We start from the raw sequence: 13,686 nt of genomic DNA, 5'->3' as shown, positions 1-13,686 counted from the left end.
AAGTTTGAATTTTTATTGCCATTCAATTGTATATCTCACAGAGTAGATAGCTATTTACTCCAAGTATTCGTAGTTTATTCTTTAAACCTACGATTTCAAGATCTAGTACTTGAATTTTTGCATCTCGATTTTCACCTTCCACTCAACAACTGACGGCATTTCAATAAAGTCTTAATGTATTTTATACTTTTATATCGTGAGCGACTATGTGACAGACGGATGATTGTGATCCTGTGAAGTGTGATCTAAGAGTTATATTTATCAATGTGACGTGATTATTATTACAAAAGATAAATCGTAAAATATAGCGATGATATATTATATTATTCAGATACGAGAAAAAAAAATCTATATAAATAAATATATTATTATATATATATAAAAAAAAAAATAAATGAAAATGCAAATATTGTAAGGAGTCTCAAGAATACTTTGGCTTCATTATACAAACCGACGAGTATTTAAGCCGAAAAATCTCGTACTCATTCAAAGTTTTTATTGCATTTCTAAGTGAATGTAAACACTGAGAAAAACTAATATATCAACAAAGAGAAAAAATTTTTTGAATAACAAATTATTTTATCAAAAAACTTTTAAACTATCTAGGTCAACGAATTTTAAATTTTTTTAGCAACAAGTTATTGATAGAAAAAATTTTTAAACTAATTTATTTATTAAATTTTAATAGAAATACATTATATATAATTAATTTTGTACAAATGAAAAGACATTTTTTGATGGAATAATTTCCAATAAGTAAACTTTTTTTCTTTGTAAATATAACGAATTCTCAGTGTAAAAAAAAATTTGTAAATATAGCCATAATTAATGTATATGTAAGGTACTTAAATAATTAGAAATCAATGTGTTCTCATTATAACTTAATCGGGGACAATGCTCTGTTAATAATGAGTAAACTAAAGCAAGATAAACATTATTAATTAAATTGCGTTGTGCGTTGTGTACGTGTTTTATCTTGTAGGAGAAAATCACAATAATAGATCTGATAGCACGGCGATATTAAAGTTTATTTTTATATTTTCATTTAAACTATGTATAATGATAATTCTTAATAATAATTAATTATAACTATGATGATATTATAAAGGATGAAATTTCAATGTGACAAGAACAAGAAGGTGTGAGATTCCAATTGCTCATGTAAAGTTCTGAGCACTTTCATCAACGATCGATCTGCACTTTTGATCTCATTCGCTACGTAGTTCGAAGTTTAGTCTCAAAAGAGATTAATTAGTGATTACGGCGCCGTTCACGCACATATACAATATATTGTAATGAATAGTTTATTATGGAATGTGAATCTCTTGTAAGTTGATGGTATAAAGTTGCTGCACGTATACACACACACACATTTGCAAAATGCATCCACGAGCATCCATGAAGATATTTCCGGTGGATCGTTTAGTTGTATCCTGACTACGCTCGTTGAGTACTTGAACGTTTTCATATAGACTGTGAATTGCACTCTCAACAGACGATTGGAAACGAATTTTCAATCATCTGTTGACGACTGCTTAAACGTGTCGACCAAAGTAACGCGCTTACACTTGAAATCCGGAAGTCAAACACTAATGCAAAACGTTTGTTCTCATTTCCGGTTGAATATTATCGAGTGGCAAAGTGCTGAAACTTGGTTGCGCACCTGCGACCAATTAGTTTTGAAGGGATGACTGAAGAAGAATGAGAAATGAGAAAATGAGCGAAAGAGAAAACGCTAAAGTAAAAGAAGGAGAGTTTAAATATTTTTGCATAATGAAACCTTAGAAAACGGTGAAGAAGAGAATATATAATACTTATGTAACGGGTGATTAAATTTAACGAGCGTTGGCAGGATCGTCTACTTTTCCCACCCACTAAGCCCCCACCCAACCAACCTTGTATAAAAAAAAAAGAAAAATTATGTATATAGACGAAGGAAAGAAGTAATATTATATACGCTAAGAACTCATACTAGTATTTATCTACATTATAATTAAAGAAAACGATGGAAAAAAGTTATACGATCTCTCTAGCAGCGGATAACGATGCAAGAAGTTAAATTGGAGACATTGTAATTATCGAAAATCTTAATTAATGGTATGGAAGAAAATGAAAATTATCAATTCCTTTCTTTCATTTTTTAAAAATAAGATTAAAGTCCGTTCAATATTTGAACAATATCCATATGGATAGGACGTTGAATGACGTTGTTTGTAACTTGTATATATAAACACCTGCTCTCGTCAAATTATTATATATTAATTGCCTATTATTAGTTATAACTTTATTATTATTATTATTGATTATTCTGTACAAATTTTATGTTGCAATATAAAACAAAAATTGAATAATAAAGTGACAGTTTTCATAATTAAATCATCATTGTTAAATCCTTTTATTTTCTATTCTCAATCTGATAATGAAATGACAATTTAGGTCACCAAGTTTTGCGCCTTTTTTTACTCACTATATATGTATATAATACATATCTACAATTTGAATTAAAAAGTCTTCGTACTAATTACGAATCAGAAAGGAATAGCACAACGTACCACCGGATGCAGTAGCATAGACAATAGCTTCATCGAGAGAATCCGAGGTCACCAACCGTTCCCACAGTGCAGGATAATTACTCGTTTTATTTCAGTATGGTTTTACTCTGAATAAATTCTGCAAAAAATTCTCAGCCTTCTATGAAAATTATTTCTCATGTAAAGAGGAAAAAAAAATTTAAGAAAATAGAGAAAATCTGGAAAGTTTCTCCTACATCCTTTTTAAATTTCATCAGGAATTAACTTATTTACCTTTGTTAGCAGTAAACCGGAAGTTGTTAAATTTTTACAACACACTGTGATACCTTTGATTTTCATGTGCTACCAAAATGATTCAGTAGCTTAGTTCAAATTCGTAGTAGATTGTTCCCGGAAATGTCAAATGGCTTTACCAACAGTTGGAAGTGGATGAAAGAGCGTTTCCGGTATCATTTTTATGTCTTACAATCTCACATTTACAACCATGTGTATTTCAATCAGCTTTCCACAGCTCTCCATGAGCCATAAGGCGCCATCCATTGCCTGAGGCATGGTATTGCTATCAGAATCAACCCGAAAGGTAATGTCTATTGTATGTCAGACGATAAGAACTTTACTACTTTCAGTTTAACTACCGGAAACAATAAAAAGTAGAAACAATATCTCATTCAACATTTAATCTGAGACTAATTTATTAATCACATTTTTTATTAAATAGATAACATTTTTTAATGAAACAAATTAAAACTTGATTCATTAATTCATTTAATAGTTCTCTTTCAAAATCCCATCAGAACAAATCATGTTTGTTTATCAAATAAAAATATTGAGATCGTGAAAAAATTCTATTTACCATCGTAGCACAATCAATCATTTAAATTCTAACATCTCGACTTTGATCTCTCGAGTTTGCGCTGTTTTGCAAGCTCCACCTTTTAACGTCAAAAGCGCCGCATTGCTAGTGCAATAGCACAAGTGTGACACCAATAATTTTTTATAATAAATTTCCTATTAGTTTTTTTTACCTTTCCACGTACCTATTTTATATGATCAGTAGTTTAAAAAAATATTTTTCCAACAATGTTTACTAATTGTGACTTGAATCAATGGATAAATAAATATTTACTTCAAAAAATCAACATAATTCATGCTCAATTGACTGGCAAGAACTGTGTCACTTGCACAAATAGTTTCTTTCCACGTGGGTGTCAAGAGCTACATTTACAAACAACAATTCGTCATGAAATCTGTGAGGAAGTGAAAATGATAATGAGTGGAAGTTAATGAGAGTTTTATGGGACTTCAGTAAACATACAATTTAAAAGAGAAATTAAATTAAATCGTGATGTTCACTTCATGAGCATACAACGTTATACCTAAACCAGAATGTGTTTTCTATTAATTAAAGTGCATAAGTTAATTTTTTTTAAATAAATATCTCCAACACATTCACATCATAAGCACTATCTGCAGATCATAGCAAATCTATTAGTAACGCACATATGGACTCAATAAATTGTCATTTCGTTATCATTGCGTTAATTAAATTTGTGGCTTCAAAGGCATCTACAGTCACGTGGAATCCACCTTTTAGCTGTGTGCATCAAACTAGTTAATCCCTTCGCCTCATTCAACGTTTATAAATTTCTATATCAGCATCATCTGTTTGCTTCATTCAATCTACACAATTGGAAACCAGAAGAACATGTGTCTAGATCACTAAGGTTAACCTAGACCGCAAATGGAATGTCAACATCTCTGGGCCAATGCAAATAGAGAAATTCCAATGATCAACTGCTGGAAAAATTAGCAACGAATGTGAGGAATATCGATTCAAAGATGAGTGTTGAAGTAAATGAAGGCGCAGTCGCAACGACGCGACCCTCGCGGAAGAATCTGCGCGAATTCGCCCGCTACTGGATTAATTCTTTCAGGGTAAGGGCGTATTTTACTCGAGATGATCGAAATCGTGAGTGTTCGAATGTTGGTCGTTATACACCTGCTGAATATCAAGAAGATTCAAAGCAAAATGATGAAGAGTTAAGTAATAAAAACATCACAACAGCATCTGCAGCATCAGTTTACTGTTCTCCAGATGCATCTGCAGGATCACAACCAGACTCCACTGATACTGTCATGGGTAATCTACAAAGCGATGGAAAGAAACGACACAAGAAGCAGAATGCTGATGTTGAACCACAACATCAGGCCCATGCAACTTTTGAGAGAGTCCATACCCCGGGTAAAAGACCGGCTCCTCCACCACCAAAAATTCCTGCCATTCCTCAGGTTTGTTTATTTTATTGATGCATCTTAATTATGAATAATCTACTTTCCTAGCACCACTTGTACGTTATTTGCTTTATAAATTATTTAAATAATTTGCAATATATAATTAAGTCATGAATAAATTTTTTTTAATTATATTGCATTGAAAACAGTTATGAAAATAAAAAAGAAATGAGAATTTTTTATTTCATGAGATCATTCAGAGCTAGTAAATATTTGATTACTTTAATGAGAATTTAAATAATGAAGTGTTTATTTTAAAAAAATATGTGTCCTACATAGAAAGATATTAAATAAAAAAAATTACTAATACTACTACTTCTCCAAGAAATTAATTTATCTCCAATAAAAAACTAATAAGAACTTTAATTAAAAGTCACAAAGGTATTAGGTTTAAATGAATTCTTATCTCTACTTTATCAAAACAATCTTATCTTGAATTTTAGAAAAATCATACAAAATCGTAATAATAGAAGATTCTTTGAAAAAAAATTATCACAAGTTATTTAATTTGACTTCCATATGATGACGACCCTATTATTAAGGTTGAATCAAAATGATGAACTTATGAGTAAACAAACGAATTACGTAGCTTATCAACGCGATATCTAAAATGACATAATCAGCATGAACGCGGATGTTAGTTGATCTTGAGGATCAAGAATGTTTGGTGAGGGATATTGTAAAAGTTAAACGTCGCAAATTCCACCAATGATATAGAGATAAGATTTCTAATCAGATTAATTTTTTAACACAAAAATAAATGAGCATGTTTCACAGGCGGCACCAGTGATCTCGGAGATTCAGCCAGATGATATCAAGCTTACATTGGAATCTCCAAAACGAGCGGAAGTACCGGTTGAGATTGCGTCCTGTCCTCTCCCACCTGCATCACAATCACAACAGAGCTTCGAGGGTCCCTCAGAGGCGCCCCCGAGTTCCCCCTCGACTGGTTCCGTGAGTATTCCACCACTCGACGTCCTGCCAGTTCCAGCAACGGATCCTCCACTTCTCGTGACCGACTCGTGGCGTCGAGCTAACACTAGCCTCATCATACCGGATATCCCAACACCTCCTAGTCAAGCATCCTCCAGTGACAGCGTCTTCACCGATCCCGAGGAAAACGGGATGGTGGTAGAAACTAGTGACATCACATCATCACAAGTTCAGGGTATTTCTTTGGCAGCTAAAAAACCGTCAAGGGACCAAAGAAATTCAATCAAGAAAAATCGGCAAAGTCATTTCTCTGTAACGGGACACCGGAAGATTGAACTCAACTCAACATCAAATCGACTCTGTAAGTAGGAGAATTCGTGATCTTTTGATTACACTCTATAGTCCTTTGAACAATAGTGAATTAAATAGTCCAACCGGATAATGCAGATCTTGGGACCGGTTTTGCTCTGTTAAATAGTAAATACTACATTGTATTGTCTTCAAGGATATCGACGGGATTATCAAAGTAAATCTTATTGTTGTTGGTATATTCTAAGTAGCTTATACTTGCACTGAGAAAATTGGCTTGCCAGTCAAAGACTTCTATTCTATATAATCACCTTAATCCTTGAAACATTCAAATCCGAATGTAGGCTATTTATACCAAGAACGCAGATCTAGTGTCATCAAACGATAATCTTGTGTAAACATTTAAATTATTGTAACCAGTGCCCTCTTTCTAACTGCTGTTTATCAATGAGTTCGATATATCTAGAAGATAATACGACGTAGCTTGTACATCTGCTTTGTTATTTTATTTATTTATCTATTTATTGTTTAATTAATTATTAATTATTGAACAAAATGGTCTGGTACAAACATAGTATTCAAAACGTTCATAGTTTACCAAACTTAAATCCTGTTCCAGCAACATCAACATCCTTACAAGACTCATCTATCCAAAAGCACAATGGGATTAAAGATTCTCAAAGCAAAGGATTAAGAAGAGTTTCCAGCTGGACTTTGGGTAAGAATTGTCGACAGGAAAGTGACAGAACCCATTTATCATCAATTCGAAATACATTTGAAGGTAAGTTTAATCAAATTTGAATAATTATATTGATGACATCAATTAGATTCATTATAAGGAGCTAGATCTTCTAATAATTTATCAGCTAATAAAGAAAGTCTATAAAAAATAATCACTCGTGATAAACGATGACATGTGGACTCTGTAATCAATTATTTTTCATGATATGCAATAAATTCACGTGGCTACCAAGTGTTTTTGTCATGTCAAAATTGCTATAAAGTATCAATAAAATAGAAAAAAAAATATGCTTCAAGTTACTTGATTGTTTTATCACTCATCTACCTGGATGATTATTTGCTATTTTAAAAGTTTGAGTTTCGAAATAGCTTGAGTTTCCAAATAAGTCAGAGAGATTTATATATCCACAATTATCCCAATTCACTATCATGCTCTATTTATCTCCCCTTTTTATGATTTTTCTACGATTCACACATTGTCGCTTATTACGATTTATTTCCGCTTGTAGAGAAATAGTGAGTCATCAAGCAGTGAACTGTTTCATGGAGATAATTGTTGTTAGCTGTTGCTATAATTTACCTTTTCCAGGGGAATTTTTTTCTACCATTTAAAAAAAATTATTACATAAAATATAGAAGGTTCAAGTCCATTCAAATTTTTTTGTTATTTTTATTACATAAAAGTAGTATTTAGTTATGATAAAGTATCTTGACTAATTTATTTTATTTAAAAAAAATTTTTCACTGTTCAATGTTCAAATTAAAAATACTCTCAACTAATAGTACCTTTTATACAAAAATAACTGAACTAAGAAATTGTTTTTTATTAAATAAAAAAAAAATGTTTTCATTGACAAAACTGCTGGAGACTATTCAATTAAAAAAAATAATTCGCTTAATGAATGTAATAATTTTTATCAAAATAAATTCATGTTAATAAAACTGAAAGTAATAATTAGAGATGTGAAAAAGGATTGTACAGTCAGTGACTTCACACACTAATAAAAATTGACTAAACAATTAAAAACCAATTTAAACAAATCATTAGTGTAATATTTTTTTAATGAACGACAGAAGAGTATGGGATACTATCTCGATTCACTACTGTTTTCTCACTAAACTTTAAAGTCTCTTTGGTATAGCACAACGACCCGAGTCTCAACGGTGTATCATTTACATAAAAGCTGATCTCTAAATCACGCGGCGCGTTACAACTGACAGAACACGACTCTCACAGGCTCTGCTATCGTACAGTATACTAATTTTTTTTCCACATTCATAAAAGCACGTGTGTCTGTTATATTATCAATTTTACAATACACACAATTCACGCCCTCTTAGATTATTGTCAAGTTTGCGCAATATTATGCCACATGTTCTTTTGTTCTTCAATTATAAGTTTTTGCAGAATTAAATAGCGTTATTGAGAAACTTATCAAGTTATAAAATCGATTATCATACAATGCTTACATGAGTTTATAAACGTCTTGCAAATTTAATTACTTATTTACGTCAATTATACATTCATAGATCAACATTTTTTATTATTTCCAATGACTTTTACATCAAGCCAATGATGTATTTGTTTGTCACAGAGAGTTGGAGTATATGAAAAATTCCTCTTTGCTATAAATAATTATTTTTAGCTCAAAATGTGATACTTAATATGGAGAGATGATAAAACGTAATCTTTTTTATGCAAAGTCATTTGAATCATCTGTAAAAGGAGTTAAATGCAACACTATTTTCGCCAACTGATCTCATATTATATTATGCGAGCATATGATAAGACGTATCATATACACAAGAGCACTCACAATTATTATATGTTAGTGACGGTATGATCAAACTGGTAGTTTACGCAAAGCAGATGCCCAAATACCGTGTGTCGACGTTCTTCTTCATTATCTTGAGTCAGCTCATAAAAAAGCAGAGTGAACAGTTCTTAGTGGATCACGTTTAATAACTCAGTAGTGTTTTATTCTCTGTTGAGCACAGAACACTTGGTAAATTATTCTCATTAAAAATAATGCTTATTTTATATATTCTCATATATTTGTCGATAATTCCTCTATGAATTCGAAAAGCCGTTAGGTAAATGAGAGAGAAGTGCGGTAAGAGTTAGTGGAAGTGTTTTCATAAGTTGTAGATGAAAATATACATGCTTCCATCAGGTTTGGCCAGTCTTCCTCGACCATCTCTGACGTCTCCGAAGCTGGTCATCGTAAATTTGTGATCATAAGTACCTGTCGAATGAACAGAAAGCCGGTCCCGCTGCCTGACTGTTTTCGAAACCCGACTGTCGAATATTTACCTCGGTCCCAACACTCAATCTATCGGTAGTATACACCTGACTTTACTCGAGTATGAATGAACGGAAGTATTTCTACTAAGTTATGGAATTGTCACAGTCGTCTCCTACTTTTGCACAGTTTTTGGCTCCAATGAGTAAGTAATTTATGTTCTACAGTTGGTTTATTTGTTTAATGAAACTCTTCTCTTTGTTAATATTATATTTTTAATTAATAATAAACAATTTCTTAGTGATGTTTTTAAAAATAACTTCAAATAGTTTGTATATAATTTTTTTTCCGAGTGTCAAAATGTTAATTTAAAAAAGTTTTATTTTTAAAAATTAATTCATTTTGCAAAAATTGTGTATTGAATTGTCAATTTTTTTCGAACACTTTTCTAATATTTAAATAAATAATTATAATTGTTTAAATGTAAAAGCTAGAAAATTAGCAAAAACTTTCCTATTTGATGAATAAATTATTTTGTTGCTCAAAATGATGACAAATGAGAAGTAAATTGAAGCAATTAAAACAATATCAAAAAGCATGATAAGACTTAATTATAGTAATTCAAAGTAATTATAAATTTTTCGACACATATTGTGGGTTCAAGTATATGTATAAATGATAATGATAATAAACTAAAGGTCATCACGTCATCATCACAATAAGACTAGAAGACTTCAGACGTTCATGAATTTTTAATTAACACAGTGTCTTAATTTTTTTATTATTTTTTGCTTCTAAAGAGTTAAATATATCCTCCTGTTTTTATACTAAATCTATTTATTTATGTATTTCAGGTCAGCATTTAGTAAATTTGCTCACGTCAGAGATACCTGAAAATCTTCGAAATCAGTTATCTGATGGAGATCTTACAAAATTTACTGCTGCACTTTATTCTCAATTACAAGCGATAGGGGTCATTAAGCCTCTTAATGATAAATCATTAAGCAACAATGCTTTTTCTGTGAGTATTAAGTTCTCTAATTCATCTTCATTTAATTAAAACTATATCCTTGATTCACAAATAATGTTTAGACTCATTAATATATTTAACCCAAGAATTCTACAATTTATTACACCATTATTTCAACTTTATCCTAAATTGGAAAAAAAAAAAAGATTTATCGCTTATTAGTGAATTCTCTTTTACAGCCAGAACAATTATACTACTGGGAAGCACCTTCAATTTCAAAAATTACAGTTGAAAAAAAGAAAAATGAGATCAAACAATCAACAGAATATGTTCAAACTCTCGAGAAAAAAGTCGAAACATTACAAAGTGAAGTGGAAAAACTTCAAAAAGTAGTTGAAGAGTTAAAGCGGAATAATAAAGAGAGAAAGGAAATTCCAATAGTCATGCGATCAAAAGCAAGTTCGCCTGTACAGGAAATAAATGAAAATTCTCTAAGATCGTTAGATAGAACTAATTGTTTATCAGAAAGCGGGAGATTTACTGCAAGTTCTCTTGACATATCACCAATATCTCATCGTCACGATGAACATTCTGAACATGAGTCGTCTACAACTCCGTGTTTATCGAATGTTCCGGACATTGATGAAACAATTGAAAGAACAGTATACAAAACAATAAATTTAGCCAATGCAGGAGAGAAACAAGTAGTTGACGAGAATCAAATAAATTTTGAACAACTAGAAGATAGGATGAAAGCTGTTTCTTCAAGCGAATCCAATAAACCATCAATTGAAGAGAATGTTCGACGAAAATTAGACTTTGTTGAAGAAACAATTGAAAGAAATGTAGATAATCAAAATGTACATAGCTCTCGAATGAACCATGAATGCAAGTTGGATGAATGTAAAGCAAATATCAAGGAAGATCAGAAGTCAGGTCTACAATTATCATCAGATCGTGCAAGCTCAAGCATCAATGAAGAGAGATTACAACCAGAGACTACTTCAGTTATCACTAATGATACTAAGTCAGTTTCCGAATCTGTGGAATCAATAGCTTCTTCACCTTTACCAAGAATAGCACAACCACAAGTCGATACTATTCAACCATCAATTCCACCACCGCCTCCTCCGATGCCAGGGATGTTTGAAAATATTTCAGAAACCACGAAACCTACAATTCCTCCTCCTCCTCCACCGCCTCCTATGCCAGGGATGTTGGAAGATATTTCTGAAACGATGACATCGTTGATTCCTCCTCCGCCACCACCGCCTCCTATGCCAGGCAATCTGTCATGTCCTCCACCACCACCTCCGATGCCAGGAATGGTTGTTCCTCCACCACCACCTCCTATGCCGGGAATAGCTGGACCACCACCGCCTCCACCTATGCCAGGAATAACAGGACCACCACCGCCTCCGCCTATGCCAGGAATGACCGGACCACCACCACCTCCACCTATGTCAGGGATGACAGGACCACCACCACCTCCGCCTATGCCAGGAATGACAGGACCACCACCACCTCCGCCTATGCCAGGGATGACAGGACCACCACCTCCTCCAATGCCAGGAGTTCCACCACCACCACCACCAATACCTGGTTCTGTAAGTGGACCACCGCCTCCCCCACCACTTCTTCAAACTGGACCTGCATCTCTACCTCCTCCTCCGCCAGGAGGATGGAATCCTCAAGCCAGAGCAGGTAAATTTTTCTTGATAATGATTTAAAGTATGAAATAATTTCATTCATATGATTATTATTGTTGTTATTATTATTTCAGCTATGCGCAAACAACCGTTAAACCCAGAAATTCCAATGAAACCTCTTTACTGGACAAGAATATTAGTTCCTACTCATACAGCTCCTCCTACAATACCAGCAACGAGTCCAGACGCGCCCCCACAGGTAAGTTTTAAATGAAAAATTGTTGATTTCATTATTTATTAAAATTTGATTCATACAAAAATTATTTATCTTTATTGGACTTTTCTTATAAATAGCTGTAATTTATTGAGTCTTAATGAAATGAGTAACTGTATAAATTGATCAACAGGTTCCTTTGTGGGCTGAATTGGAAGAAGAAAAAGTCGATATTAAAGAATTCATTGATCTATTCTCCCGTCAAGTGATCGAAAGAAAGCCAACAATAAAAAAAGAAGAATCGAGTAAACCATCTAAGATTCAACCAGCCAAAATTCTTGATTCTAAAAGGTCAAAAACAGTTGGAATCTTGGAAAAAAGTCTACGGGTAGATTTCAGTGAAGTTGAAAATGCAGTTTACAACTTGGATACCAGCATTATTAGTCTAGAAGCATTAAGACAAATCTATGAAATTATGCCAACAGCGAAAGAAATCGAAGAAATCACAACACATGAGAAAGAGCATCCTGAAATTCCTCTTGATCGGCCTGAAATGTTTCTCAAACAATTATCAACAATAAAAAACTTCAATGAAAGGATAATATGCCTAATGTTCCAAGCAGAATTCGATGATGCTATTTCTACAGTTTCTTCAAAGCTAACTAATTTAAGATCAACCTGCGATTATCTACGCACCTCTCAATCATTGAAAAAAATTATGGCACTAATTTTAACACTAGGAAATTATATGAATGGAGGGAATAGAATGAGAGGTCAAGCTGATGGTTTTGGTCTTGAAATTTTAGGTAAACTCAAAGATGTCAAATCTAAAGCTCCTGGAATAACTTTACTGCATTATTTAGTTCGATTAGTATTAGACCAAGAGAAAAATTATAACTTTGATGAAATGTTACCACTTCCAATACCAGAACCAGCAGATATTGAAGCAGCATCAACTATAGACTTTGAAGAAATCACCAAGGAATTGGAAAGGCTTGAGAAAAAGCTTCAGGAATGTGATAAAAATTATCAAATAGTTATAGAAACTTGTCCCGAAAATTCCACAGCATTCAAAGAAAAAATGGATACATTTATGAACAGAGCTAAAAATGAATTAACGAATGAAAGGGAAAATTTGCAAGAAGCGAAAGCTAGATTTATTGCTGCAATGTATTTTTATCAGTATACGCCTAAAGGAACCAGTATTGAAAAGACGGACCCTAAAGAGTTCTTTGCACTATGGTCAAATTTTTGTAAAGATTTCAAAGATATTTGGAAAAAAGAGCAACAAAGATTGAAAAAAGAAAGAATGAAAGCAATTAGAAAAAAATTGGAAGAAAATCGTAAAATAGAAACAACGAAAATCGTTCCAGGAGGACTGAAAGATCGTTTGTTAAAATTCATGGAAAAAGAAAAAAGATAGTGAAAAAAAAATTAAATTTAAAACAATACAGAAAATTTATACCACAATATAGCACAAAGAATATCTATTCATGTTAAAATTATCTTATAAAATTTATTTAATGTTATCATGAGTGAATTGGCTTTCTTCAAAATATTCTGATCTCAATTGCATCACTTATCAAGTTAAACATGCCAAAATTCTAAAAAAATGGAACAAGAAAATATTGCTAATGAGCAAAATGCATTACTTGTTATACTATTCATATAAAAAAATCGTTATATTTATTATGTCGCGCACGAATTATTTAATTATTGTTACGATCTCTATATAGATTATAATTTAGTATTTATCATATAATAATAAACATTTAATAAAAAAAATTTCATAAATATGGCTGAT

General features: G+C 32.3%; 1 protein-coding gene and 1 long non-coding RNA gene across 2 annotated transcripts in view; one reads left to right on the top strand and one right to left on the bottom strand.

Annotated features, from left to right (window-relative positions):
• Window positions 1-13,686, bottom strand: part of LOC118073934 (uncharacterized) — a 139,662-nt gene that overhangs the window by 125,806 nt on the left and 170 nt on the right. The gene's annotated exons all lie outside the window — the stretch shown is intronic.
• Window positions 3,585-13,676, top strand: capu (cappuccino). Its single transcript, XM_035094734.1, has 7 exons — window positions 3,585-4,820; window positions 5,601-6,117; window positions 6,685-6,846; window positions 9,904-10,070; window positions 10,259-11,723; window positions 11,803-11,927; window positions 12,076-13,676. The coding sequence occupies exons 1-7, from the start codon at window positions 4,371-4,373 to the stop codon at window positions 13,303-13,305; spliced, it is 4,116 nt and encodes a 1,371-aa protein (XP_034950625.1). The 5' UTR covers window positions 3,585-4,370; the 3' UTR covers window positions 13,306-13,676.

Source organism: Chelonus insularis, unplaced genomic scaffold, assembly GCF_013357705.1.
Source record: "Chelonus insularis isolate UGA/USDA-ARS -01 unplaced genomic scaffold, ASM1335770v1 scaffold_714_pilon, whole genome shotgun sequence".
Taxonomy (NCBI): Eukaryota; Metazoa; Arthropoda; class Insecta; order Hymenoptera; family Braconidae; genus Chelonus; species Chelonus insularis.
The sequence above is the reverse complement of the archived record's forward strand: the minus strand, read 5'-3'. Positions and strand labels throughout refer to the sequence as shown.

What these genes read in the sequence shown, in the direction of transcription:
- capu (XM_035094734.1), top strand. Translation starts at nt 4,371, where the DNA reads ATGAGTGTTGAAGTAAATGAAGGCGCAGTCGCAACGACGCGACCCTCG. An exon ending in GAATCCTCAAGCCAGAGCAG is followed by an intron (nt 11,724 to 11,802) that starts GTAAATTTTTCT and finishes TTATTATTTCAG; the next exon opens with CTATGCGCAAACAACCGTTA. An exon ending in GTCCAGACGCGCCCCCACAG is followed by an intron (nt 11,928 to 12,075) that starts GTAAGTTTTAAA and finishes ATTGATCAACAG; the next exon opens with GTTCCTTTGTGGGCTGAATT.